Source organism: Grammomys surdaster, unplaced genomic scaffold, assembly GCF_004785775.1.
Source record: "Grammomys surdaster isolate TR1022 unplaced genomic scaffold, NIH_TR_1.0 125940, whole genome shotgun sequence".
NCBI classification, from domain to species: domain Eukaryota; kingdom Metazoa; phylum Chordata; class Mammalia; order Rodentia; family Muridae; genus Grammomys; species Grammomys surdaster.
In genome coordinates, this window is record NW_021620762.1 from 3667811 (window position 1) to 3695205 (window position 27395).

General features: G+C 52.2%; 2 protein-coding genes across 4 annotated transcripts; one reads left to right on the top strand and one right to left on the bottom strand.

Moving 5' to 3' along the window:
- Positions 1 to 1907: 1907 nt before the first annotated feature.
- Positions 1908 to 26374, bottom strand: Otop2 (otopetrin 2). Of its 2 annotated transcripts, none has more exons than XM_028752916.1 (8): positions 26155 to 26374; positions 10861 to 10943; positions 10237 to 10560; positions 9384 to 9520; positions 7793 to 7851; positions 7261 to 7394; positions 4368 to 5245; positions 1908 to 2396 (listed from the first exon to the last, which is right to left on the bottom strand). In XM_028752916.1, exons 3-8 carry the CDS (start codon positions 10547 to 10549, stop codon positions 2226 to 2228), a joined length of 1692 nt encoding a protein of 563 aa, XP_028608749.1. In that variant the 5' UTR covers positions 10550 to 10560; positions 10861 to 10943; positions 26155 to 26374; the 3' UTR covers positions 1908 to 2225. The 2 variants fall into 2 exon arrangements, with proteins under 2 accessions (XP_028608749.1, XP_028608750.1); XM_028752917.1 differs by lacking the exon at positions 26155 to 26374 and adding an exon at positions 11339 to 11430 and having other exon boundaries at positions 10237 to 10582; positions 10861 to 11037.
- Positions 11893 to 15941, top strand: Ush1g (USH1 protein network component sans). Of its 2 annotated transcripts, none has more exons than XM_028752918.1 (2): positions 11893 to 12235; positions 14718 to 15941. In XM_028752918.1, exons 1-2 carry the CDS (start codon positions 12072 to 12074, stop codon positions 15937 to 15939), a joined length of 1386 nt encoding a protein of 461 aa, XP_028608751.1. In that variant the 5' UTR covers positions 11893 to 12071; the 3' UTR covers positions 15940 to 15941. The 2 variants fall into 2 exon arrangements, with proteins under 2 accessions (XP_028608751.1, XP_028608752.1); XM_028752919.1 differs by having other exon boundaries at positions 11897 to 12235; positions 14771 to 15939.
- Positions 26375 to 27395: the final 1021 nt, after the last annotated feature.

Sequence of the window (27395 nt, forward strand, 5' to 3'; positions counted from 1 at the left end):
GGTAAAGGCACCCAAAAAGCCTGATGACCTGGGTTCCATCCCTGGGACCTGTAAGATGAAGGGACAGAATTGATTCTGCAGATTGTCCTTTGACTTCTGCTGGTACACTACAGCAGGTGAACACACACACACACACACACCCCACGTTAAAATACAATAAAAATTAAAATAAACAAAACAAGCTTAGCAATGCACATTTGTGATCCCAGTACTTGGGTGGGGTATGACCATCTGGAGTTAAAGGTTATCCTTGGCTACATGGGGTATGACCATCTGGAGTTAAAGTTTATCCTTGGCTACATAGGGAGTTAGAGGCCAGCTGGACTCCATGAGACTCTGTCAAAAACAAACAAACAAACAAACAAACAAAACTCCCAATGTAACACAAAACCAGCTTTGACCCTCTCACTTTCTGTGTTCCTCCTGTCTTCCTCCGTGTCTATACACAGCTGAGGCAGTGCAGAAGTCTTGTGGCTTTGGAGAGGGTCCTCAAGGACCCCAAGCTGAGTAAGTAAAGGGAGGCCTCTGGAGGCAAGGGCTCTCCCAGCTTCTTTTAAGCTGGGAGCAGCTGCTTATTCCTATAGTATGTTCCTGTACTCTATACTCATGACCCTGACATTCCTGAGATGCTTTGAAGGAAAAATGTCTGCTGCTTTGGGTTAATGGGGTTAGCCTCGGTTGGGCAGGAGGATTCCCTCCAGTGATGCTACAGCACAAGAGGGTAACAATGGCTGGCAGCAATCCACTGTGTATTTCTCAACGGCCAGGAGAGGAGACCTTGAATGTTCCCGACGCATGTACACAACAGTCTCCGTCTGAGGTGACCAACATGGCAGTACTCAGCTCTAAAAAGGCCACAATTGCCATGTATCAATCAAAACAAAACAACAACCAAAGTCTCTGCTGCTCATTAAAAAAAAAAAAAAAATTAGGGCTGGGGAGAGTTCAGTCATCAGAGGATTGCCGCATAGGTGTGAAGGCCTGAGCTGGCTCTTTGGCAGCACTGGAAAGCTGGGTGTGTGGCACACTTGTAACACAAGGGCCAGGAGGAGGAACAGGAAGAACCCTGTCTTAAATGATGGGAGCTGGAGAGATGGCTCAGCAGTTAAGACACTGGCTGTTCTTCCAGAAGATCCACAAGGTAGCTCATGACTGCACCTCCAGTCCCACAGGATCGGATGGCATATATGCAGGCAAAACCAGTGCTGCTCATGGGTTAAAGCACCCATGCAGATCTGCAGAACTCACACAAATGACAAATATCCCGTGGGTGTGATCGCTCTTGTCATTCCAGCCTTAGAGGGCAGAGATGGGATTCCCAGAGTTAGAGGGCTACCGAGATTAGCCATATAAGTGAGCTCTGAATTTGATTGAGGGACCTTTCCTAAGGAACAGGATGCCGCCACATGCTCTCATAGATGTGTTGGCACTCGTGCATGCACATGTACACACACACACACACACACACACACATACACACACACACATACCCCAAAAGGGGAGGACAACATGGAGAGCTCCTGAAGTTGACCTCTGACCTCTACACTCACCTACGCATATGCGCAAGTGCACACACATACACACACAGCTGACTGAATTACTGTGGTTGGTAAAAAGGCTCTGGTTCTTTATATCCATAAGCCTGCGTTTCCTTCTTTGTAACACATGGGCAGTAGATGAAATCAGTCCTCCCTAACTTCCCTGCATCGTAAGAAAGATGATCACATTCACGGGTACTTGCTGGTCCCTCCCAGGCACCCTTTTATCCACTGTTTAGAAAGTCTGCTGCATAGACTCAGCTCAGCTCACCCACTGAAAAGGTGGATGTCTGAAAACAACCCTGAACCAGCTTACACCTCCTGCGATCATTCCAAGCGAGGCTGAGACAAGAAGAGGGGACAAAGGGATTGCTTGCAGGTTTATTGGTCCCATCTCCAGAGAGTACACAGGCCATGTGGCTGGGATTAGAAATAGAGCCAGAGATGGTATTTCCAGATCCTGTCTGGTCCTAAGGGATGCTACAGGCAGCAGTTTCCCTGCCTCAGTCTCCCCAGGCTTCAGGGTTGTGCAGGAATAAATGGGCATGTCTTGATTTTGATTTTAAAAACTCATCCTGGAAAAATAAACTTTAGTGAAAATTCTAGTCTGGGTCTGGCAGGGAGCGAGTACCAGCCTGATTCTCTTTCAGGTGCTGGGGTTCCTCTGCTCCGTTCCTCTGTGGAGCTTCAGGACAGAACATAGACCTCCAGCAGACTGGAGACAGCGTGCATTCGGTAGAAGATTCCGAAAGGCAGGCAGATGTTGACGATGGCCGCCCAGAGTGAGTAACCATAGAAGTCCACCTCCACGGTATTGCTGAAATGCGGGAGAGCGCCAAAGGCGGGCATGATCCACAGCTGTGTGGGGAAAAGCGTGCATCAGGAGTGTGCTTGTGACTTGTGTGGGCTTGGCCGAGCATGAAAGAGCGGGAAGCCTTCTAGTTTAGTGGCCATTGGGGACTGAGTGTCAGCCAGGGCTGACCTCCAGCATTGTGGAGCTGAGGAAGTGTGTCTAACTGAACTGTCCCACTCCTAGGCGGGGATCCACCTGAAGTCACTCTTCCCACCCTCTTATCCTGGCCTCTCTGTCAGATGGAAGTTTCAACGGGAGATGTAAGGAATTGATACAAACACTGAAGAAGGTACTAGGCAGATGTGTGTTTCAGTGCTGGTGATAGACTAGAACCAGTTAGGCCTACCCGCTCCAACCCTCCTCTGGTTCATATCTGCTCACTCCTTGTCCCTTCAATGTATAGGAGAAGTCTAAGGCTAGACTCCTGTTTCACCTCCAGATGGGAACTCAGACCTTATGAGTGTGGGATATGGGACAAAGGGCCAAGTGTTCAAGGCTAGCCTCTCCCTTATGCACGCTGCTGAGAGAGATTTAAACTCCCACACTTGAAGCAAGAACAGCCTTTTGGAAGATAGCTGCCAACCAAAACGCCCGGCTGAAGGTGTGGGAGGGGCAGCTAAAGGTGTGGGCGGGGCAGCTGAAGGTGTGGGCGGGGCAGCTGAAGGTGGGGGAGGGGCAGAGGCAGGGAGGCCATACACCAACGTGGGCCCCAGGACACAGTGAAGCTCTGAGCCTTATTGCTTCTACTGTTAAGGCCAAGGGTTGATGACTGATTTTTTTCTTTCTTTAAAGTCAAATTGACTGTTGGAAGTCTGTGTGGGGGTGGTGTCATATTCCCAGCCTCCGGATATGCCTGTGTTTAGGGGCTTTCTATGTGAGGGATATTCTACTGTAGGATAGAGTCAAAATGACTGTTTCATATGGAGTCAGATTTCGTTAGAGATGGTTTTTGTCCACTTGAGATGTGCAGTTTTCAACTGGTGTAGGTGGGGACTGGTGAAAGATCTCACCCTGGAAACATTTTAGGGATCCAGCATGCGGCTCAAGACTCTTACATAAAATGATACATAAAATAACTTATATAATCCTCTTGTATACTTCAAATTACTGTGTTGACAATATATAAATGTTATGGGGATTTTTGGTACTTTGTTCTGTTTAGGGCATAATGACAAGGGGAAAAAAAATCCTGTTCAATAGGATTGGAATCTTCTCCTAGTATTTGCTGTCTGAGGGTTGGGCAAATCCTGGGACATGGGACCTACAGACCCAGAGGCTGCATGATTGTCCCTGCAGGTTCACAGTTCTGTATCAGATAGTTCTCTGTTGAGGATCGTGTCTATATTGGGTAAGCTATGCTAAGACTATTTCTCTTTGGTGGGTACCCTCTGCTTAGGAGGGCTTCTGCTTGGGGTGTTTCCTTCCAGAGAACATACTTGTACAGGATGTTGTCTCTCATACTTTATAGTTGGCTTTGCCAAGTCACCTGGAAAGGGGGCAGCTGTTGTATGCACCTCTCTTCCCAGCTGGCCCTCCACTGCACCCTGCCAACGGGCTCCTCACACTTACCCTGATCTCTGCGACTTCCTGAGACTGTTCCAATTATTCTGAGAAGCAGGCAGGTCACAAGATCCCGGAGCTGTCACACCACCCACCTGGGGGTGAGGGCCCTCACCCTCCACATCAGCTCTCAGCTCCTTCCTCTTCCACCCAGCCTCCCCCCCCCCCATGTCAGCCTTCCCTGGGATCCCTCCATCGGCTGCCTACACGCCAGAGGGCTGGGATTGCCTTTTGTCCATGTGCCCTGAAATGCTGTGTGCCTAGAAGCTACAGTTAACCCTCTCCACACCTTCGATTATAGAAGATTCTAGAATGAGTCTGGGGCAAGACAGAGAAGGTTAAGTGGTCATCAATCCCCCCCCAACTAGGGGTAACCCTCCCCAACCCATTCACCCCCATGTCACTTGACTACTCACAATGACATTACAGAGCAGGAGAAACAGAGAGATGTCTTTCAGGCACCGACGTCGCCAGTGACACCTGGGGGCAGAGATGATAGCCGCTGCTTCCTGAGGACTTTCTGGGTTGGGACTAACCAGCCTGGGGGTGGGTGGGCAGGAAGGCAAGGTGTGGATAGCATCCAGGTTGGCAAAGGTGATGCCTTGCCAGGGCTCCTTGGGGGGCATTTCACGTGGCTCAGCCCCAGGAGGTCCCCGATGGAGGCTCTCGATGATAAAGACATTCTGGAAGGTGTGCTGGGTAATCATGAGCAGGGCATGGGACAGATTGAGCACCCCCAGCAGGTCTCTGGGAGAGCCCACCACCACAGCCACGATAGAGTAGTAGGAGATAGCATACTGGCCCAGGGCGGCGCCCATCAGCAGGGCCACATCCAGGGTCCGTGTAGGGTTCTTATGATGGTCCATGGCCCGACGGTCAAAACGATAGATGACTGAGCCACTCAGGCTGACCAGAGTCATGAGCCCCAGACAGACAATAGTATAGCTGTAGTAGATGACCAGGGCCTGTTGGGTGTGGCCTCTCTCTCCACTCACCTGGATCTCATAGAGGATGAAGATAACCAACCCCACCACAAAGAGAAGCAAGCCCAAGAGTGGGCCGGCAAAGAAAGTCTCCCGGAAAAGTCTGACCCTGGATGGTGTGTGGGTGTGGCCATGGGCTGAGGCGAGCAGCCTTCCCACGTTCTTCCACATGACATACAGCATGGTGGAAGCAAAGAGGCTGTACTCCATGTTGAAGGGATACAGGTAGAAGGAGCCTTGCTGGAAGATCTGACAGATGGCTGTGCTGCAGAGACACTGGTCTCCTTCACCCGGGCCGCCAGCACGCTCTGCTGCGGAGAGAAGGATACAGGGCTGGGTGCTAGAATTCCCGACAAGCGAGGCCAGGGGTTCTCTCTGCCAGCCTGAAGGACTTCACGGTGTCTGGCATCTCCATTCAGTCCATAATGAGTCATTGTGCCAGACACTGCAAGACAAGGCCGTGCTAAAGATACAAAATAACAAAAACCTGGAGCCGGATGAGAAGCTTAAGTTTGGAAGGTCCTTGGCGTGCAGGCGTGAGAACCTAAGTTTGACTCCACAGTCCCTGGGGCCAAGAGAGGCCTTTGCTGAGGCCCCAGGTGTCCTAGACAGCACATTCTGAATTCCCCTTGGTGCAACACAAACCCAAGTGACGGGAACAGTGGTGGGAGCCTGGACACAGCAGCTGGAGTGCTGGGCTGTCACATGTGGGGAGAGCAGTAGAGAGTGGCCTTGGGGGAGGTCCGCTTGGCATAGTGACATGGTGGTATATGCCTGGAATCCCAGCACTGGAGAGACAGAGGCAGGGGATCCCTGGGCATGCTGGCCAGCCAGTCTAGCTGAAGCTGTGAGGTCCAGGTTTAATAAGATTTTTTTAAAAAAAAGCAAGGTAGCGGGCAAGTCTGATGGCTCAGCAGGGGAAGGTGCTTACAACCAAGTCTGATGACATAAATGTAATCCCCAGGACCCACAGGGGAAATCCAACTCCTGGAAGTTGTTTTCTGACCTCTGTGTACACATACACACACACACCATGCACACGTACACACACAGGGATGCATACATACTTACACAGAACAAATCAAAAAAAAAAAAAAAAACCAGAACTACAAATCTTTTTCCCCTCCCCGCCCCCATTTCTACTGTCCATGATCCTTTGTTCCCTGAGATAGGCAGGCTCTGTCTGGAGGAAGAAGCAATCTCCCCCAGGTCCGCTCTCTACAGCACTCCCCACATGTGACAGACAGCCGGGAGCTCCAGCTGCTGTGTCCAGGCCCCCACCGCTGTTCTTATCCCTTCAGTTTGTGCGGCACTAAGGGGAATTCAGAATGTGCTGTCTAGGACGCCTGGGGCCTCAGCAAAGGCTTCCCTTGGCCCCAGGAATACCCCAGCTGGATCTACGGATGGAGAAGCTGAGGCCCAGTGAGGTCTGAGGGGTGTAATGGGTGAGTCAAGAAAAAAATGCCAGCGCCCAGTGCTGTTTCACCTGTGAAGGCGACCGCCTGCCTGAGGCTGTGTTTGCCACCACCATCGGGATTCTCTGTATACACCAGGTTGCCCCTTATCAGCCCTTCCAGGCTGGGGTCTCCTTGCAGGCTAGGACTATGCTTCCAACTTCTGAAGCCTCCCTTGTGACAAAGATGTTTGTGGGTGTCTTAGTTATCTAGTTTGGTCCTGGAGAGAGAAGTCCAGGGAACTAGACTCAGAGAACCGTGAAGGATGTTCTTTCTCTGGGTAGGTCACTGGCTATAAGCAAAGACACATCTGAACATTTCAAGTTTAGGCTCTGTGACCCTGGGCAACTACTCAACCTCTCTGTGCTTAGTATCTGCTTCTATAAGATGGGGACATTAGTAGTATTTATCTCCAAATAGAAGCTGTTAAATAGAAGGTCTGAAGCACTTTGCACCGTTAAGGACAGTCGTAGGCCCAAGTGACATCACCATGATCACACTAGAGGTAATCTCTTGCCTTTCCTTCCTCCCTGGGCTGGAAAGGCTAAACCACTCTGCCTTCCTTCTCTTTCCTCAACACCCTCACCCCGGCCCTTTCTGAGGAAAGCTGGGCTCCTTCATGGTCAGACGGAGACCTGGACAGTATGCCCTAGACTGATCCCTCAGGATGAGGAAACACACTCTATATTCTTGCTTCTTTTTACCTCTACCCACACTTCCGAGGGAGCGTCTGAAGTGGGAGGAGCCCCCCCCCGCCCCGCATCTACCTTTACCACCATGCCCTGGCAAGGGCATGGTTGACTGACTATGAATACGCAAAGCACCCATCCAGTGCCTGGCAGCCACAGGGCCGGTGCTAACCGGGAACTTACAGTCAGGGGCGAGGCGGGTGTGGTTGCTGTTGCCATGGGCGTCATTGTAGGAGTGGGCTTGGTGCACGGATTCATCCACTACGGCTGCCATCCAGATGGCTAGGTTGGTGGCGAGGGTGAACATGAGCCCACATCTATTTCAGAACGATGGAGGAGGTGAATAAAATGCTCGTGAGGTCTTGGACTCATTATGGGTCCCTGGCAAAGCAAGGCGGGGTCAGGAGCGTTCTTGAGAGGTGGGCGTATGAAGTGAGACGGGCAGAAGGGCCTGTATGAACCGGGAAGTTGAACTCAGAAGTAAGACTCAGCCCGGTGGGATATCAGCTAAGAGAGTGCCAGAGAGTGTCCTGCGCTCAGGCCCCACTAGGGGGGAAGGCACACTCCAGGCAGCAGAAGGCAAGAGGGCAGAGAGGAAAGGATGGCTTGAAACTCCACCCAGGATGTAAAGAGAAGAGCCACACCCAGGATGACAAGCCCACTCTCCCATGCCAGGCGAGCCCTTGGCCCTCAGACACTAAGCTGTGGTTCTCACCGGGTCAGGTCCAGGTGGGTGTGGATACAATCTTTAGCGGAGATCCAGAGAAAGTAAGTCTGCACGGAGAGAGAGGGGCAGGCTCAGGACCATGTACATGGGCTAATCTCCAGAGCCCAATGTCCACCCACATCCAGTATGACGTGTTCTCTGTCCCCAATAACCCTTATCCTAAATGATCAGGCTTATTTTAGCTCTACAAAGGAGAATGAATAATTTCTCTTTCTACTCCACACTTCAACTTTTGTTTTAAGAAGGTGGTGCTCTCTGTTTCTTTCTCTCTTTCTTTCTTTCTTTTTTTGTTTTATTTTGTTTTTCAAGACTCTCTGTTTCTTAAACGTTGGGAAAATGTCACCTGTAAAACATTTTCATCTTGATGAGATTGGGGGTGTGGCTGGAGTGATAGAGTGGCAAGTGGAGTCTTGGATACCAAGTGATGTATTTGGGGGAGCAAGGCCAGCCTCAGACCTGGTCTTCCTTAAGTCTTAAGATAGAAAGGCCTTTGAGAATTTTGTTGTTGAGACAGTCTCTCTAGGAGGCCCTGGAACTCCATCTGTAGACTAGGCTGGCCTCAAATTCACAGATACCTGCCTGCCTCAGCTTCTCAAGGGCTGGCCTTGAACTCATTATGTAGTGGCGAATGACCTTGACTTCCTGACTGTCCTGTCCACACCGCTGGCCTCTTGATCTATATCCCCTGCCATCCTCTTCCTTTGTGGGTTGGAAAGGCCTTGCCCTCATTTAACTACAGCTGAGTCCCTGCCATGGGACATACTGACATGGGGATATTTGTGTTTTCATTTTTCCTAAGCATTCTTCAGACTTATAAAATGTAAAAGACTGAAGTTACGTGAAATGCTGCAGTCACATGTGCGGGGCATGCTAACATCCCTGTGGCGACCTTGCTTACACTAGAAGATGAGCGAGCTTCTGGTCCTGTGTAAGAGCAATCCTGCCTCGGCTTAGTCAGCTCTTTCAAAACTGTCTTTATGCAACACAATAAAAAAAAAAAAAAAAAAAAAAAAAACTTGAGAGCCAAGTGTGGCTCACTCCTGAAATCTCCCCAACTTGAGAGGTGAAAGCAGGAGTTCAAAGCCTGTCTGAGCTGGGTGAAGTGAGTCACAAAAGGAAAAAGAAAAAAAAATTGATTTGAACTTGTCTGAAAAACTGTAAGTTACAGGATGCCCTGCCTCTTAAACAAATATCAAACATAGAGCTACGGCTGAGACCAAAGAAGCTCCAGCCATGGTCATGGCCACAGCTTGACAGTAGGCAGAGACTGACGCCCCTTATAGACACCCAGGGTTCTTTCAGACAGGGCCAGCTGTCACAACTTGCACCTCTCGGGTGTTAATTACTGACACCACTTTGGTTGAAATAAAATTGCAGCACCCCTAAGTAGAAATCACATTTAGGTGGCACTTCATGAGTCAGCGTCCCCTTCTTTCTGGGATCATATGATCTCTACCACAGTCCAATGCCACTTGCTGAATTGCTCAGGGATGGGGCAGGGTATGTGTGGAGCTCAGGTCTCCTGACTTCTTGCCAAGCATGAGGCTTTTCCCCACATGGGGACATTACTTCTACCCACCTGGACAATGACAAACACGGCTTGGGTGATGGGATGCAGGATCTTGATGGCCGACTGGCACTCAAAGAAACTGGAGTAGTAACCAGTCTTGAAGACATCCATGACAAGGGTGCAAATCCCAAACAGCACCAGCCCACCTGGGAATCGGGGTCAGCAGGGAAGTGGTGTATCAGAGAGGCAGGAAACAGGGTTTGCAGGGTTCTGAAGCTGAGGGGTTAGTTGGGCGGGGATAGGGAATGGGTGGATAATTGGGTGGAAGAATGGATTGAGTGGAGAGATTAGGAGGGCAAGCGAATGGATGGATGGATATATGAACGGGCAACTGTGTGTCTGAAAGATGGATGAATGAGTGGGTCAAAGGTTGGGTGGGTAAACGAACAGGTAGATGGATGGATGGATGGACAGACGGACAGTTGGATTGAGAGGGTGGAGGACAGGTAAACGGATGATGAGTAAGTGAATGGGCAAACTGAAGGGCTGAAAGATGAGTGGGTGGGTGGAAGATGGTACAGTATTGACTGGGATGAGGAAGGAAGTGTCCCCACTACTGCATAAGTAAGGGCAAGGCCTCTAGACAGACCTTGCCAGCTGCTATTGTCTTCTGCTTTTTCCCTCACAAAGGTTCTCTGTGACCATCTTTCCAATCTTGACACAAGGCAAAGAAGCTCCCTCTACCTGTTTTTATCCTCTAGGACCCCCTCCCCTCCCTCTAGCCGCATCCTCCGCCATATTGTGCTTCCCAGGGAACTTCACACCTGTCTACCCAAAGTCACATCTTGCAGGTCCTCCATGAGCCCCAGACTGCAGCTCCCCACCGTGCCCACCCCACTCTTGTCCCCATCTCCCGGGGCACCTCGGAGCCAGATGGGCCCAGCATGAGCATCCCGGTAAGGCACCGCATCTGGACAGCGCGCGGTGCGGACAAGGTAGAAGAGTATCCACAGCGCGGCCAGCAGCATCATGGTGGTGAGCAGCGCGAACACGTCGGTGTCGTACACAGCCACCTTGTTGAAGGCACCGCCGCTGATGAGCGTGCAGGCGAGCAGCAGCACGTTGACAGCCAACAGCACAGACAGCAGGCGGCCGCCCTTTTTCCACACCTCACGGGGGCTGGCCCGAGGCGCCGGCAGGCTCTCATTGGGATGCGGGACCAGTTCCTCCGACATGGTGGGGACGACTGGAGGAGGTGGAAGGGATCACTGCGCGGTCCGGGTGGAGGGAGGGCAAGAATAGGATTCTAAGTCAACCCAGGGGGTTCTCCTTTCCTCCCATGTGATCCCTGGATTTGGGGACCCCCGGAATGTGGGGACTAAGGGTGCTGGATTAAGTACTGGGGTAAAGAAGAAAAACTGAAAGCAGCCTCTTTCCTACCTGGCCCGGAATTATTGTACAGAGAGAAGCAGCGGTTGCCCTAGGCCGGATCTCTTACAAGGTCCCACTCCCCAAATCTGACAGTCCCCTGGCCAGGGGCACGCACCTGGCTGCACCGGGAGCCGACACGAAGTTGGGGGTCAAGGGGCAGCAAGCGTCTCCTCTCTCCCACGCCGGGCTCGACCGGTGCTTTATACCGGAGAGGGCAGAGTGATTTACAGCCACAAGAGCTCGGTTCCATAAACCTCTCAGTCCCACTCACATGATCCATCTTTTCTCCGAGCTGAATTTAGGGAAGCCAGATAAGGTAAGATTTATATTTACCTGTTAAGATCCCCTCACCCTGTCAGGCTGGTGCGGCCAGGGTTCAGGCATGACCCCATATTGCAGTACTCAGAGGGCCCTCGGCCCCCAGCACTCACCGTAAGCTGGTGCTCAGAGATCACACCCACCCAAAGCCTGCAGAGCTGACCCCCACCCCCGGTACCCGCCTGCACCTAGACGCCGTCGCGGCTCACGAACCACCTATATTTTGGATCTTGCTTGCTGACCCGAGATTGAAACTACAGTTCCCTTTTCCCCACCTGCCCTCAGAGTGATCCAAATTCGGTCTTCCTGTATCCCTACTACTGCTGCCCAGAGATGCTGGTTGGATGCTACAAAGTCTGGTTCCCACGCGGTGCCCTCAGCTGGCCTGCGGTCGTCTAGCGCTCCCTGCTGGAGAACTGTTGTTTGACCCCACGCGTGTAGGCTAACTGCTTGCAGATGGTCTTGCAGTGGGTCCTCCTGCTCCTCTAGCCCCACTCTCCTCCAAATCTGAACTGTTTCTCCATCCTACCCTCACACACCATTCTCCAGCCCTTGTCCTGTCCTTTTAACTGGCGAAGAAATCAGGGAATCCAGCACCGGAGTTTTGTCTAGGACATACTAAATGTCCCTAAACTGGGCTTCAAGAGCTGTAAAGCCAGAGTGGATGCTTTTGGCGTGAGAGAGCCGGAGTTCACTTGAGTCACGTCTGTGTGCTGAAAAGCATGGCGTTTAGGACCCAGGGGAAGCTCCTGGGCGGCTCCCTGGGCAGTGAGAGATTCTCCCCTCCCTCCCTGGGTGTGCAGCTCAGATGTCCCGGTAGTCTGTAGTCGTCTGTAGTCGTGGCTCTGACGCTCCGCATCCACCATCTGTGGCAGCAGGGGCTGGCGGCCCAGGCCCCTGCCCACCCCCTTCCGTCAACCCCATGTCTCAGCCCTAACCCGGCTGCCATCCCCGTCCGGGGACATTTCTTGGTGCCCCTTGCCCGCCCTGTCCGGTAACTTGGGCGCCATGAATGACCAGTATCACCGGGCCGCCAGGGATGGCTATTTGGAGCTCCTCAAGGAGGCCACCCGGAAGGAGCTAAATGCCCCCGACGAGGATGGCATGACTCCAACCCTCTGGGCTGCCTACCACGGCAACCTGGAGTCACTGCGCCTCATTGTGAGCCGCGGGTGAGTATGCCCAGGAAGAACTTCACGGAAGCCCGTGTCCTAAACCTCATGGCATCGCTTACCCTCTTGCCTGAGCTGCCCTCTGCCCCTACGAACAGACCCTAAGGTGGGACTGTGCAGCCTGCCATACTTTGAGAGACATGGAGGGAACACAAACTGAGCTTGTGACAGTTGTGGACTGAATGCAGGGATTAGAGGAGAGGAACTTCGATTTGGGGATGGAATCCATGATTATGGGATGGGGGTTGCAGAGTCATTCAAAAGTCAAAGACGTTTGGGGGAAAGGTGCCTGGAAGGTAGGTGGGAACCAGAGAGAAGGCTGGGAAGTCTCCAGGGGCCTAGAACTTGAGGGGCCAGGACGGAGAGACTTTGGCTGTCTATTTCCCAACCTAGCAGCCAAGATGCTGTCTCTACAGCACCAAAAGCTCCCTCGGGCTGGGGTTCACACAGACCTGTGCCTTCCCACCACTCTTCCAGGATTTATGGGCACCGTCCTCACTGCCAAATGTCACTGGTTCAGCCAGTGATTAACTCTCTGTACCCCTCCCTCTCTGCAGGACCCAGGAGTGGGAAACTGTGGTGTGCAGAAAGGATATCTGCCTCCCTCTGTCCTCCCTCTGGTGTTGTCCTGGGAGGGAGGGTGGGCATAGAGTCCAGGGGTTTGGAGGAATGTGGGGGGTCACTAAAGTGGCTTGGGGTAGGGGAAGGGGACTAAATCACATGACTGGACACATCAACACTTTAGTAGGACTGGCCGACTCAGGTGTGGCCTAGACAGGAGGATGTCCCAAGAGGGTTCATGTGAATGCCTCAGGATCTAACTAGGGGTCAAGGTCAGGGGCAGGGATTGCGCTGACCCTGGCATTGGAGTAACTGGATATGTGGGGACATGTTCCCCTCTTCCTCTGTATCAGTTCCTTTGGTCTAGTAGTAGGTGGGAACAGTGTGAAATCAGATAGAGCCCAAGACTCCAGGAGGGCACACAGCAGTACTGTGGGTACTGTGTCCCCTGCCCCATCCATCATAAAGGCTCATGGGAGTCTGGTGCGGGGGTGGGGGTGGGGGTGGGGGTGGGGGGGGGGTGGGGGAGAAGAGGTATGGAAGGAAAGAGAGCTGTCCAAAACCCCGAAGTTCTACAGAGGCAAGGATTTGTGCTTGCTGAGGGAGGGTCTGTTGCTGAGCCACCCTTCCCCGCAGGCCTACGGGACTTGGTAATCAGAAGGGGAGGCTGGGGGGAGGGGCGGTGTTGAGATAAGGGAGTGATTCTTCCCCCAGACCTGAGCTGGCCTTGTGGCCTCATTAATGTGGGGCAGGGCCCCGTGCTAGACCAAGAGAAAGAGAGAGAGAGAGAGAGAGAGAGAGAGAGAGAGAGAGAGAGAGAGAGATTCCTACAGAAGCCAGAAACCAGCAGAGCTGGGTGGGCTATAGGTAGGAGTCAGATGTGGAGGGCATTAGAGAGGGCTGCCGGAGTGGCCAAAGCTACTCAGCTTCATAGGGCAGCCTGAACAAGGGAAAGCATCACGCCCAGGTCGCCGCCCTCTTCCTTTCTAGTTCTGGCTGTCCCCACAGTCCCCTTCTGGCCCAGGCCAAGACCCGACACCTGCTCTAACACTGGCGTTGCCAGGCCTGGCCCCGCTCCCTGTAGACATGGCGGTGCCCACTGTATACCAGCAGGCACCCTCTCACGCTCTTCCAGGCTTAAGCCCAGAGCGCGCACACACACCACCCTCTAGTCCTCTCACACAGTCCTCCTGTAACATGTGGCTTCACAAACCACCGCACCTGCCTAGAGACCCAGACTCAGGCTTGCCCACCACCTCTCTGGGCCAGCTCCCCGCAGGGCCCATGAATAATTCACTCCTTTCTCTCGGCGCATCAAATATTTATCCCCTGAGATTCCCAGCCCTCAGTTCTCTAGGGGAAGGCCCGCCCCATCCCGCCTCCTAGGTCGCCCCGCCCCTTTGTGGGTTGGGTTTCCCCCCCCCCCCCACACACACACCTGGTAGCTATGCGTAATCCTGATGCATCTGTGGACTCAAGCCCGCTTGGTCTTCTGGAAGTCTACGTCTCAGCCACATGGGTTTATTTTAGGGTAATGGTTTTCAACCTTTCTAATGCTGCGACCTTTTAAGTGCTACGACCCTTTAATACAGTTTTCCCATGTTATGATGACCCCCCAACCATAAAATTATGTTGTTGCTACTTCATAACTAATTTTGCTACTGTTATGAATCGTAATGTAAATATACGAGATACAGGATGTCTAATATATGACCCTGAGAGGGTTGAGAGCCACAGGTTGAGAACTCCGGCTTTAGTGGCAGCTAACGTTCCTGGTCCAGGGGGTTGACAATGTCTGTGGCCTCCTCCTCCTCCTCCTCCTCCTCGCCCCATCACCCTGCAAGATTATAACTCCAATCAGATCCCCAGATCCGGCTTGCTAAAAGGACTTATTCTACTTCTCCACATGCTGTCCCTACAGGGGTGACCCGGATAAGTGTGACATCTGGGGGAACACACCCCTGCATCTGGCAGCTTCCAACGGCCACCTGCACTGTCTGTCCTTCCTCGTGTCCTTCGGGGCCAACATCTGGTGCCTGGACAATGACTACCACACGCCGCTGGACATGGCCGCTATGAAGGGCCACATGGAGTGCGTGCGCTATCTGGATTCCATCGCGGCCAAGCAGAGCAGCCTCAACCCCAAGCTGGTGGGCAAGCTGAAGGACAAGGCCTTCCGCGAGGCGGAGCGGCGCATCCGCGAATGCGCCAAGATGCAGCGCAAGCACCACGAGCGCATGGAGCGGCGCTACCGACGCGAGCTGGCCGAGCGCTCCGACACGCTCAGCTTCTCCAGCCTCACGTCCAGCACCCTGAGCCGCCGGCTGCAGCACATGACGCTGGGCAGCCAGCTGCCCTACTCGCAGGCCACGCTGCACGGCACGGCCAAGGGCAAGGCCAAGATCCAGAAGAAGCTGGAGAGGCGCAAGCAGGGGGGCGAGGGCACCTTCAAGGTCTCCGAGGACGGGCGCAAAAGCGTCCGATCGCTCTCGGGCCTGCAGCTGGGTAGCGATGTGATGTTTGTGCGCCAGGGCACCTACGCCAACCCCAAGGAGTGGGGCCGTGCCCCACTCAGGGACATGTTCCTCTCGGACGAGGATAGCGTCTCCCGTGCCACGCTGGCTGCCGAGCCTGCCCACTCGGAGGTCAGCACCGACTCAGGCCACGACTCCTTGTTTACCCGCCCAGGCCTGGGTACCATGGTGTTTCGAAGGAACTATGTGAGCAGTGGGTTGCACGGACTGGGCCGAGAGGACGGGGGCTTGGATGGGGGAGGCATGCCGCGGGGTCGGCTGCATAGTTCCCCCAGCCTGGACGACGACAGTCTGGGCAGTGCCAACAGCTTGCAGGACCGCAGTTGCGGGGAAGAGTTACCCTGGGATGAGCTAGACTTGGGGTTGGATGAGGACCTGGAGCCCGAGACCAGCCCCTTGGAGACCTTCCTGGCCTCTCTACACATGGAGGACTTTGCCTCCCTCCTGCGGCACGAGAAGATTGACCTGGAGGCCCTGATGCTGTGTTCTGACCTCGACCTACGCAGCATCAGCGTGCCCCTGGGGCCTCGGAAGAAGATCTTGGGGGCCGTGAGGAGGCGCAGGCAGGCTCTGGAGCGACCCCTGGCCCTGGAGGACACGGAACTGTGAGTGTCAGTCTGGAGGAGGGGTTGGGGGTGAGGTCAACCTTTCCAGGAATGGTAGGCCTCTTAACACTACATTGCATTAAAAAACAAAACAAAGCAAAACAAAAAACCCTTCCGGTTTAATAATTGGAGGCTTTCTTATCACAGTTGACAGTCCTGGGGTAATCCAAATGAGGAAAAATAAACATTTTAGTATGAGTGGGATACATTTACAGTAATCATGGGTAGGATTTTCAAAGCCATTTAGACAGGGTCTTATGTAGCCCAAGCTGGCCTTGAACTTGTCATATAGCTGAGAATGACCTCTGATCCTCTGACTTGCCAAGTGCTGGAGTCTGAACCCAGGGCTTAGCCCATGCAAGGCAAGCACTCTCTACTGACTAATCCTCAGAGCTGGGGATGTTTTTGAGCCTTGCCAGTTTCCAGGTCCTTGAGCAAATGCTTTTGTTGAGTCCCGAGCCCCATTCCCAGTGTACCACAGGTCAGCAAGTGGAGGATTGGAGATTAGATTGTAGGTCATCCCAGGATTGATCACTGCCCCGTGCCAAGATGACCTGATCTTGAGTTAGCTTTGGCTCTAGAGCCTGGGGAGAAGCCAACTGGGGAGAAGGAGGCCACAGCAGCTGCGTCCCATCTCAACTGCCCACAACCTCGGACAGTGTGTTCTACCTACTGTCCCCACACCGTGCTCCCAACAGGTCCAACAGCAGCCTGGGAGGCACAAATATGGTTTCAGAAGCAATCATGGCTGCCCAAATCATCTCTACACCTGCCCACTACAGCGTCCCACACTACAGCGTCCCACACTACAGCATCCCACAAGCCCTCTGTCCTTCCATTTGATATGTAAGGCCTTTATCCCAGGCGGCTGGGGCAGGGGTGGCCGTGGGAAGGCAGTACAGTGTCCCCCATTTCTGATCACCGGTCTGCAGAGAGAGGGGTGGCCAAGTCATCAGAGTGGGTGGTCTTCGTAGGAAATGAGGTCTTTGAAGGCTGTCTTCTAAACCCAGACTCTGTCTGTCTCTCCACAGATGAAAGGGTTCCTCTCCTCAGACCAAATGAATTTGCAAGTTGCCACAACCCACAGTGGGGCCGAGAGGTCCTCACCATTGCCATTCCAGCTGTCCCTTCTCCAGGAGCAAGGGTCACATGGGTCATTTCCCTTTGAAACCCGGTCCATACTCTGAAGCAGAGGTGTAACCTGGAGGCACCCAAAGGGACTACAGCACTCCAGAGCATCAGTTCTGAGGGGTGTTGGAGCCCCCAGCCATCTTCATTGAAAAGCCCTGAATTACAAGAGGATTGGTGGACGGTCAGCCCCGGAGGGAGATCAGGGACCGATTGACCCTGAGGACTTGATGGCATCACAGCTGAGGTAGAGATAGAACAGGGGGGAGCTTGACAGTCATAGGGCCATCACCTGCCCCACCTGTCTCCTCCAGCCTTCTTGGGGTGTGTAGGGGGTTCCTGTTCTTTCTTAGGCTGGAAACCTGTTGCTTCCTACTTACGATACCAGAAGAGTTTGGGTATGCCCTCCTCATGCACCCAAGAAGGAGGTTCCCCAGACAGACTCTTCAGCCAAATGCTCTATCTTTCACTCCCCAGCACATCCCCTCCTACAAAGGGCCACTCCCCTCGTCTCATCCACTGGCCATGGCCACAGCTGGAAAGCCAGGCTGGGGTAGGCTGGAGTAATGAGTACTCCTTTCAGCTCATTCTGGGGGCCCAGACTGTCTCCATTAGCTTCACCCCACTACACTATGAAGCCTGGTCTCACCAGGGTTTTCAGAGAACCAGGGGGCCTGAATGCAAGGTATAGTAGAAACATGGCTGCCAGGCCTGGAAGTCACAACTGGCTGGAGAAGGGCATCTGCTAACTGTCTTGGAGTCTCCCAGGCCGAGACAGGCAGGGGCTGAACACAGTTGCTGTCAGGCTTAGTGTGAGAAAGTTCTGTGAGGAAGATCTTGGAGGATCATAGGAAAGTGAGAATTCACCATGCGTCCAGCCCTGGAATGATATGGAGGTAAAAACCAGAGCAAAGGCTAGCCCAGTGGTCCTCAGAGTATGTCCTTATAGCAATATCACCACAGGTTATGGATGTGGCATGTGGACAGTCTCTCAGGAGCCACTCGCATACAGAGTCACATCTGTCCTTCCATGGATATGCCACCCCTGTCAGCCGTGGACCCCTGTCCCAGACTCCTGCTGGGAGAGAGAGGAACACCCACAGCCTCTAGCTCCTCCTTGAATTCCCTAGACTGGGCAGAGGGAAGAACCCCCAAAGACATCTGTGTTCCATCTGGAGATGCACTATCCATGCACACCAGGCTCTGAGTGTACTTTTGTCCCCTGACCACCCCGAGTCTAACCCCCAGCCTTCTTGTTTTCTGAGCCCAAGCCTGGGGCCACCTCCAAGTGCCGACTCCTCTTTCTCAGAGCCCCAGGTACTGCTCTTTCTCACCTTGTCTGACTGTTTACCACCTCGGTCCCTCCTGGTTCTCCCTGCCCTGGGGTGGGCCAGATGCTGTGACCCTCACCACTGTACTCCAAACCTTTCCCTCAGGCTAATTATATTTTTTGTATAGCATGTTCTTCTCGGTTGTCATGCCTGTGTTCTGTTCGGTAGGCACTGTGGAGCGGCTGGGAGAGGGATGGGGGATAAAAGAGATTGGGCCGGAAGGTGGAAATATGTGACAGCTATTCATCAGAGGGGTCCTTGAGCCCCTCACTGCTGCACACATCTGTAGGGATCATTCCTGGCATCTTTTGGCCATTACCTCTCCTCTGCTTTGATCCCCAAACCTGTAGCAGCTGAGAGCAGGATGATGTCGACTCTTCCCAACAGGCCCACCTGGGCTCTTTTGGAAGTGGGCAAGAAGCCATTCTCCTGAGGTTTCTGCCTGTCACCCGGGATCTGAGCTTTCTCATTCCTGGGAAATCTCCAATAGGGGTCTTGATTTCCTTAACTATCCCTGTTAAGACTTTTTGGGGTGCCAGATTTGGTACTTTCTTCTCTCAAGGATGTCTTCCCAAATGAGTGAGCAGTAAACTCTGCTTTCTAAGCCATGTCTGGGGTCATCTTGTTCCATCCTGGATGATGTACCCAACTCAGCATCAACTAGAAAAGTATATAGGGCGAAGGTGCTGTGGGTTTCTTAGCAACCATCTAGTGGTTGTAGGCCACCTGTCTCCACTTTACAGATGAAAAAAATGAGGCTCTCGGAGGTGAAGAACACAGGTCTTTTTTGCCACAAAGTCCTTATACCCAGGCCACCAAGGGAACCAAGATACCATTCTGCCAGCCAGGGTTACACAGCATGTGCAATTGTGACTACTACTGGTCACCTTGATTATTGCACCTAACTCTGGAAATGCGCACTGGTCCTGGCCAGACAGTTGAGGGGAGGACCTGGGGGAGGGGTGGGGCGTGAGAAAGACTCTCAACGACGAAGCAGAATGGGTTGGAGTGTCAATGTTCAGAGTCTAAACTGGAGGCAGTGGGAGCTTGAGTCTCCAAGGGCCAGTGTGGCTCAAGGATGGGACCCTGGACGTCAGTAGCAGGTAGAGTCTAAGGAACCGAGGGAATTCCAGACACAGACAAAGGGGAGAATTTTACAACTGTTTCCTCCTCTTCCTCTTCCTCTTCCTCTCCTCCTTCTCCTTCCTTTTCTCCTCTGCCTCCTCCTCTTCTTCCTCCTCCTCTTCTTCTTCCTCCTCCTCTCCCTCCTCCTCCTCCTCCTTTTCCTCCTCTTCTTCTTCCTTCTCCTCTTCTTCTTCCTCTTTCTCCTTCTTCTCTCTCTGAAGATTAAATTGATCCTTGCCTCATAGATCTACATCTAGCCATAAAGAATATGTGTTCATAAAATCTGGGGTCCAGTGAGATGGCTTAATGAGAAAAGGTGCTTGCTGCCAAGCCTGGTAGCCTGAGCTTGGTCCCCAAGATCCATGGTGGAAGAAGAGAACTAGCTCCTCCTGTGAGTTGTCCTCTGACCTCTACATGTACGCCATAGCACATGCTGGTACACACACACACACACACACACACACACACACACACACAACGTAATCTAAACAGAATCTTTTCGTGATAGATAAAAGTTGTGTAATACGACATAGTCTCTCTTGGACTAGAAGAAAGTGCCATGTTTTCACTCCGTGTTTTAAAAAGGGCCTGCAGAGCTCCCTGTTCCGTTGTGTGTATAGCCTTGCATCAAGAAAACAAGGAAATTGTACGAGTTTAGAAAAACTAGTTCTTAGTTTGGGGATTAGAATCTGGTGATGTTTCCTAGAGAGCCTGCACAAAGCACACATCTGTGCACATAGACACGCACGTTGGTATTCACCTTTGCTCATGATCTAGACAGTTTATGGACAGAATCTGAGGAGGTGCAGGGACCTGTATTAAACATCTTTGAGTGGGAGCTGGAGAGATGGCTCAGAAGTTAAGAGCACTGACTGCTCTTCCAGAGGATCTGGGTTTGGTCCCCAGCATCCATGTGATGTGGCTCACAACCATCTGTAATCCCAGTCCCAGGGACTCCAACATCTTCTGGCTTCTGCAGGCACTGCATACATGTACACAGACATACAGGGAGGCAAAACTCTCAAACAGGTAAAATAAAAAATACTGTTTTTTTTTTTTTTTTAAGCTTCGGGTTAGTTGGCTGTGAATTCAGTGCATTACAATGAGGGCAGTGATGTGGTGGAGGTGGGGTACGGGTGAATCAGCATCAGAAGAGTTCCCTAGTATGTGGTTAACTATCTCATTACACAGAGACCCAGAGGGGAAGGGCTGGTCAAATGTCATACAACAGCCACAGGGCAACAGCTCAACTCGCGATGCCGTATGTGACCCTCAGCCGTCCGTCTCCGTGCTATGACTGACCACAGATACCACGATTTCCCTTCTCCATGATGCTTACTTGAATCAAGTTCTTTTTAAATAAATCAGAGTGGGGAGATATCTGGGCTCAGGGGATAGCCACATATGTACAGCAGAACTGCTCTGCCTTTTCCAACTATGTGGTTCCCTGAGTCTCTTTCCTTATACAGAGAATGGGAGTTATAATCATGGTTGTGACCCACAGGTTATTAGGGTGTGTGTTAATGCTGATGAAGTAGCCTGCGTACAACCTGATATTTAGTGCACCCCAGTTAATAGTGGTCACAGTTACTGCTGGTCTGGGAATGCCCCTGGGGGCACTACTCATGTTTGTGATTTGCACAGCTACCTAGTAGATGGGTCCTAGACAATCTCAGGAACAGCCTTCCCCTCAGGCTCACTTCTGAGAACATAGCTTACCTTTACTCTCAACGTACCCTGGCTCCCAGTGGAGAAAACACAGAGGTATCTTTATCACACCAGTAAGGGGTGCTGACACCCCAGCTCAGAGAACAGAGAGTCAAAGATGGGCCTGCCCATCCAGTGGGAGAACCCCAGTGAAGGCCAGAGGTGTTTTGGAGGTGTCCAAGGAGCTAAAGATTTTTTTCTGGATGGGTTTTTCCCTCATTATGCCAGGAGCTGAACCCTAAACTTTGTCATAAGAATCTCCTGGGATGTGGGAAGACTGGGGTAGGTGTTAGCTTCAGTTTGTAGTTGAAGACATGGAATTTCATGGAAGCTAATACACATATTTCTGAGACAGGATCTTTCTATGTAGTGCTGGCTGCCTTGGAACTTGCTATATAGACCAGGCTGGCCTTGAACTCAGAGATCCACCTGCCTCTACCCCCTAAGTTCTGGCATTGTAGGGATATGCCACCACACCTGGTTGTTTTCAAGTTTTTAATCCTTTGTTGAAATTTACAAGGTGTCCAGAACAGATGTTAAGTATTGTGTACCCAGTTAACCCTAACAAGAAAACCTCACCCTTGAGCTGGAGAGGCACCTCAGTGCTTAAAGGTGCTTTCAGAGGACTCAGGTTCAGTTCCCAGCACCTACGTGGCTGCTCACAGCCCTTCACAGTTTGAGTTCCAGAGGATTCCATGCCCTCCTTTGGCCTCCATGGACACTGCACTCATGTGGTACACACACACACACACACACACACACACACACACCACACTATACAAAACACACACACAAACACACACAGGCAAACATTTGTACAAATAAAATATAAATTAAACCTTGACACTTGTTTATGGAGGAAGTAACTCCATTGTCGTATCCTTGTTTTAGAGGCAGGAAAGCAGAGGCAAAGTGGCATTTCCTCGACACAGTCTGAATACAGGGCCTGCAGTTGGTCAGGGACACTTGGATTTGAGACTCCTGGATTTGGGCATGCTTGAGATCTGGGGCAGGTGCCAGGCTCAGCCTCAGGTCAGGTGAGGGACGAAGGTGGGTTGTGGGCCCACAGGCAGGAGGCTGCGGGTAGGTGTTTGGAAAGACAAATGCACCTCAAGTCTTGCTGAGATGAGGCAGGAGGCGGGGAAAGAATTTTGTCCCAACACGGAGCCCACCTCTCTCCTTTCTGTCACCTTTCTCTTTGTCCCATTTTACTATAGGGTGCTAAGCCTCTTGGGTTTTCTCTTTCCCTCCCCGTCCACAAATATCTCTGTTTCTGTCTCTGTCTCTCTGTTTCTCTCTAGGTCTGTTTGTCTCTGTCTTTCTGTTTCTGTCTCTCTCTGTCTCTCTCTGTCTCTCTGTCTCTCTCTGTCTCTGTCTCTCTCTCTGTCTCTCTCTCTCTCTGTCTCTCTCTCTCTCTCTCTCTGTCTCTCTCTCTCTCTCTCTCTCTCCTCTCTCTCTCACTCTGACATGTCTTATTTCATTGCCTAGGTTAGCCTGTGACCTCAAACTCATTGTAAAAACCTACCAGTCCTTGAACTCATCCTCCTGCCTCAGCCTCCTCTCAGGTGGCTGGATTACAGCTGGGCACAGTCATTCTGCTCTTTTGCTGTTCTTTCTTCTGTCTGTCTCCCACTCACTTAGGCTTCCCGTCCCCCTTGTCCTGTTCTGCCTGTCTCTGGTTGAGCCAGAACCTGGAGCCCAGCCTCACCTTCAAACATTATCTCCTTCTCCTTCCCTTGGCCTCACACCTTGGCAGTCTGTGGGACCTCTCTGGGAGACCCCACAGTGACCCCAGGGAGACCAGTGTGAAAATGCCTGAGATCCACCAGAAATGGTCTGGGGGCTGGGCTGTTCGTACCCCAGATCCATCCTAAATAGCCATGACCTAGTCCAGTTACATAACTCAGCAAAATGGTTCTGTTTGTCTTACAGTGCGAGGCTTCTTGTACACAGTGCGTATGGGGAACCCAGTCTGGCCTCCTTTTGCTGGTGAGACACATACCTATCGTGACCTGGCTATATTAGTAGTGACACTCGCTCTGTCTATTGCTATGGAACAAACAGGACGGCTGCTGTCATTTCAATTTTTTTTTTTTTACATGAGGAAATTGAAGGGCAGAGATATTTGTGAACGGTTCTGGATCCATACCACTGGGAAGGAACAGGGTTAGAATGCCAACCAAGGCAGCCTGGCCCCTCAGAACTTACGCTCTAACCTTTCTCTGAGTGACTGGCTTGCTGGGTGGGGGTTTCCCAGTCCTTGGGAGAGAAGGGGTGAACAATAGGACAAGCAGCCAGTATGATGCCCCCCGCCCCGTAATCCTAGCACTTATAAGGCCAAAGCAGGGTGATTGAGAGTTCGAGACCCACTTGTGCTATGGAAAGAGACCCTGTTTAAAACAAAATAGGGTCTGTGAGATGGCTCAGTGGGTAAACCACACTTGCTACACAAACCTAGTGGCCAGAAGTGGGTCCCTGGAGTCCATATAAGGAGGAGAAACAACTCCATAAAGTTGTCTGGTCTCTGCATGTGCTCCACCTCTGTGGGCAGAGGTCCCAGAGTGATAAGATTTGAGCCCCAGACCATGAGTTTTTCTCCAGCAGTCCCAGCCTCCCTTCACCCCATTCCCCAACACCTCCCATTTCCCCTCTATACAGGCTGTTGTCCACCCCAGTCACTCGGTCCTGACTCAAGCCAGGAGCAGGGACTCAACTAGCCAGGCCTGGGGAGGTCTGCTAGGCTCACACTGCCTGTCACCCATCACTCTGCAGCCCTGGAGGGAGCACAGATGGATCCAGAGAGTGAGAGAGCTGCGGTGAGGGTTGGCAGGGTTCTCTGCGCAGGAGGCGCGGATCCAGAGTTCTCCTGGAAGGCTGCGTTTATTTGTGAGCCCAGCATGTGTGTGTCTATGGCTTTGCTCATTTATCCATGACTCAGCTCAGTATCTCCAGCTTCCCGGGAGGGGTGTGTGTGTGTGTAGTGTATGTATGTGTGTGATATGTGTGTATCTTTCTCTGTGTATGTAGTGTTTGTATGTAGTGTATATTTGTGTGTGTGTGTGTAGTGTGTGTATAATGTATATATGTGTGGTATGTGTGTGTCTCTGTGTATGTAGTGTTTGAGTGTGTATTTGTGTGTGTGGTGTATGTGTGTGTGGTATGTGTGTGGTGTATGTGTGTGTGGTATGTGTGTAATGTATGTGTGTGTGGTGCGTGTGTGTGTACTTGTGTGTATGTGTGTGGTGTATGTGTGCATAGTGTTTGTGTGTGTGGTATGTGTTGTATGTGTGGTGTGAGTGTATGTGGTGTGTACATGTGTGTGTATGTGTGGTGTCTGTGTATTGTGGGGTGTGTATGTAGTATGTGAGTGTGCATGTGTGTGCATGTGTGTGTGTGTGTGTGTTTGTGTGCATTCTCACAAAGGGCTGAATCCCCTGAGTTTTGTTTGGAGTCTATTTTTAGACTCCCCCTCCTGCCTATTGTCTTATTTTTAGGGTCCCAGCTCCTTCCAACTGGAAGATCCAAACTCCCAGACACACCTGTCTCCACCCCTTATCCCGAGTCAGGGCCCCACAAAACTTGTGCTTTATCCTCATTCTGGGTGATTGGCTTTCGTGTGTGTGTGTGTGTGTGTGTGTGTGTGTGTGTGTGTGTGTATGAGCCCGCACACATGCACTCGTGTGTTCGTGTTCAGGTATGTGTGCCCCCAGTCCTTGGAAGAGTATAGGCACTAGACAGAGAAGAGCCAGTATTCTAGAAGAAGACAGAAGTAACATGGGGACCAATAAATTTTCAGGGGCACACGTGTTACTGATGGCTTGGAGAAGGTTCCCCTATGTCAGGGTATCTAGTCAGGAGGCTAGCCTGCCCCTTCTTAGGATGATGGTTCCTCTTTTCTAAGCTCCCATGTTCCTGCCTCTGAGTGGGGATAACTGTAACCGTCTCCCCCAATCACAACCCATTGTGAAGTTAACAAAGAGTTCTTAGCCCAGTCGTCAGCCCTATGCATGTGGAGGGTCAGCCAGCAGACCTGGAGGACAGGAATCTGGGCATCAGCTGAACCCTGAGCTGATGGTAGTGAGGGCTGGCACGCTGAGTGGTCCCCGAGCCCCCCATGTGCTCTGTGTAGAGTATTCAGTATTACAGAACTGGGAAGGGAAAGGGTTCTCCTGAGGCCCCGGCTTTCTCTGTGCATCCCTGTGCACCTGTATGCATGCCTGCACATACAGGGAAGCACGGGCAAGGTGGGGGGGACTGGAGGAGTACACATATCTTGCTATGAAACAGTCATCTATTATCAGTATTTGTATCAATGCAATAGTTAAAGCTACTTCAACAATTCCACAACGCGACGCTGTTACACTCGCAATGGCGCAACAAGCATTATTGGATGAACTCTGTCTCAAGTACGAGGCCAGGGCACTCACGATGGCCACTGTCATCTCTCTCCTCTCCAAGGACCCCCACTTCATACCTTCTGCTTTATCTTTCTTAGAAACCTCAGGCTCAGAGAGGTTACGGTCACACAGCAAGTCCAAACCTTGCTCTAGAAGCTGTTCGTGGTTTTCCTCCACAGAACTCATTGCCCTGCTCCTTCCAGCCCAGCAACTATACCAATCAGGCCCAACACTCACTGGTCCAGCTCTTCTGTACCTCACAGGAGACAGCGGCGCTGCCCTGAGGTGAGGAGAGGAAACCAGTGGTCCCTGAAAGATCTCACCAACAGGGAGCCTATGAGGCCAGCAGTTCCAGCTCTGATTCTGAAGGGTCTACCTTGTCCTGTAACTTTGAGGGGCATCTCGGGTAACAAATCCTTTCTCTGCCAGGTGGGAGAGGCTGAGAAACCTTGGGGCGTCAGCAGAAGCCCTGTGGGCTTCAGGCCTGCTTTCTTCTCTCCCTTCCTCCTCCCAGGTTCCCTGAACCACTACTCACCTTTGTGCTCCCCCCAGAACGGCTGACATCCAGGAAGGCTGGCTGCGGAGCGGCTCGAGCCCGGGGCAGGGTCCTTGGAGATGAAGCTGGTTCTGAGATGCTGTGGCTATAGTTCTGCTGAAGCTGGGCAAGCTTGAGGTGTTAGTCCCACTCTCAGCTGGCTAGGATCTGAGCTGTGAACCCCATCACTTGGCGTACAGTTCCGCCCTGGTGAATAATGCCAGCTGCCCGGGGAGCTGGGCCTTGCTGGCTCTTTGATGAGTTGGGGGAAGTATAGGTGGGTGGGGATAAGGAAGCGCTAAAGAATGAGCCAAGGCTAGAAATGGTTAAATTGCTAACAATAGGTGCCACCCCCAGCTCCTCAGGGCTCTATGTCCTTCTGACTCTCAGTCCCTTTGGGCTCTGGGCCAGGGCGGGACTCTGGCTCACCCCACCTTGACCACAGCAATAATTAACCCCATGAATTCAGTACATTAAAGATCCAAATCACAGAGGGGAGGAATCATCGATGCCTCAGGAGGGGGAACTTTAGAGGCCCCAGGAAGGCATCCTGCTTCACCTGCCCCACTGCCCCTGCCTGGCCGGCACCTCCACCCCATTCAGAGACTGTGGGGAGGCCTACTTGACTCTGACTTAGAAGACATCATCTTCTCCATCATCTGACATTTGTCTTTGTTTTTCTTGAGACAGGGTTTCTCTGTGTAGCCCTGGCTGCCCTGGAACTTGCTTAGTAGGCCAGGCTGGCCTTGAACTCAGAAAGCCGCTGCCTCTGCCTCATGAGTGTGTGTGCCATCACACCTGGCTGATCTCTGCCCACCCCTGCCCCCGCCCCCACCCCTGCTGCCATCTCTGGTCTCCTCTTTCATTCTCTAGAGCTTGTTTATTGGCACCTCCCCACCCCCATCTACTCTGCCAGGCTTCAGTCCATCCTCTTCCTAGCAGCCTGCTTGCTTGTCTGCGGGGCAGGGCAGTGTGTAGTGTTCTGGCCCCGATGGCTGAGGGCAGGCGCATCAGCTGGGGATGGCTGGGATGCCTGGGATGCCACAGGGAAGCCAGGGAAAAGTAAGGAAGGCCTGGGGAGGGGGATCCTTGGCCTCAGAACCGAGCCCACAGTATGGCTGGCTAGTGGGAAAGTCAGGAGATGCAGTTTTCTTTCATTTGTTTTGAAAGATTTCTTTTTAAAGTATGTATGTAAGTGTGTAGGAAGAGGGTTGTGTACATTTTTGGAGACAGAAGA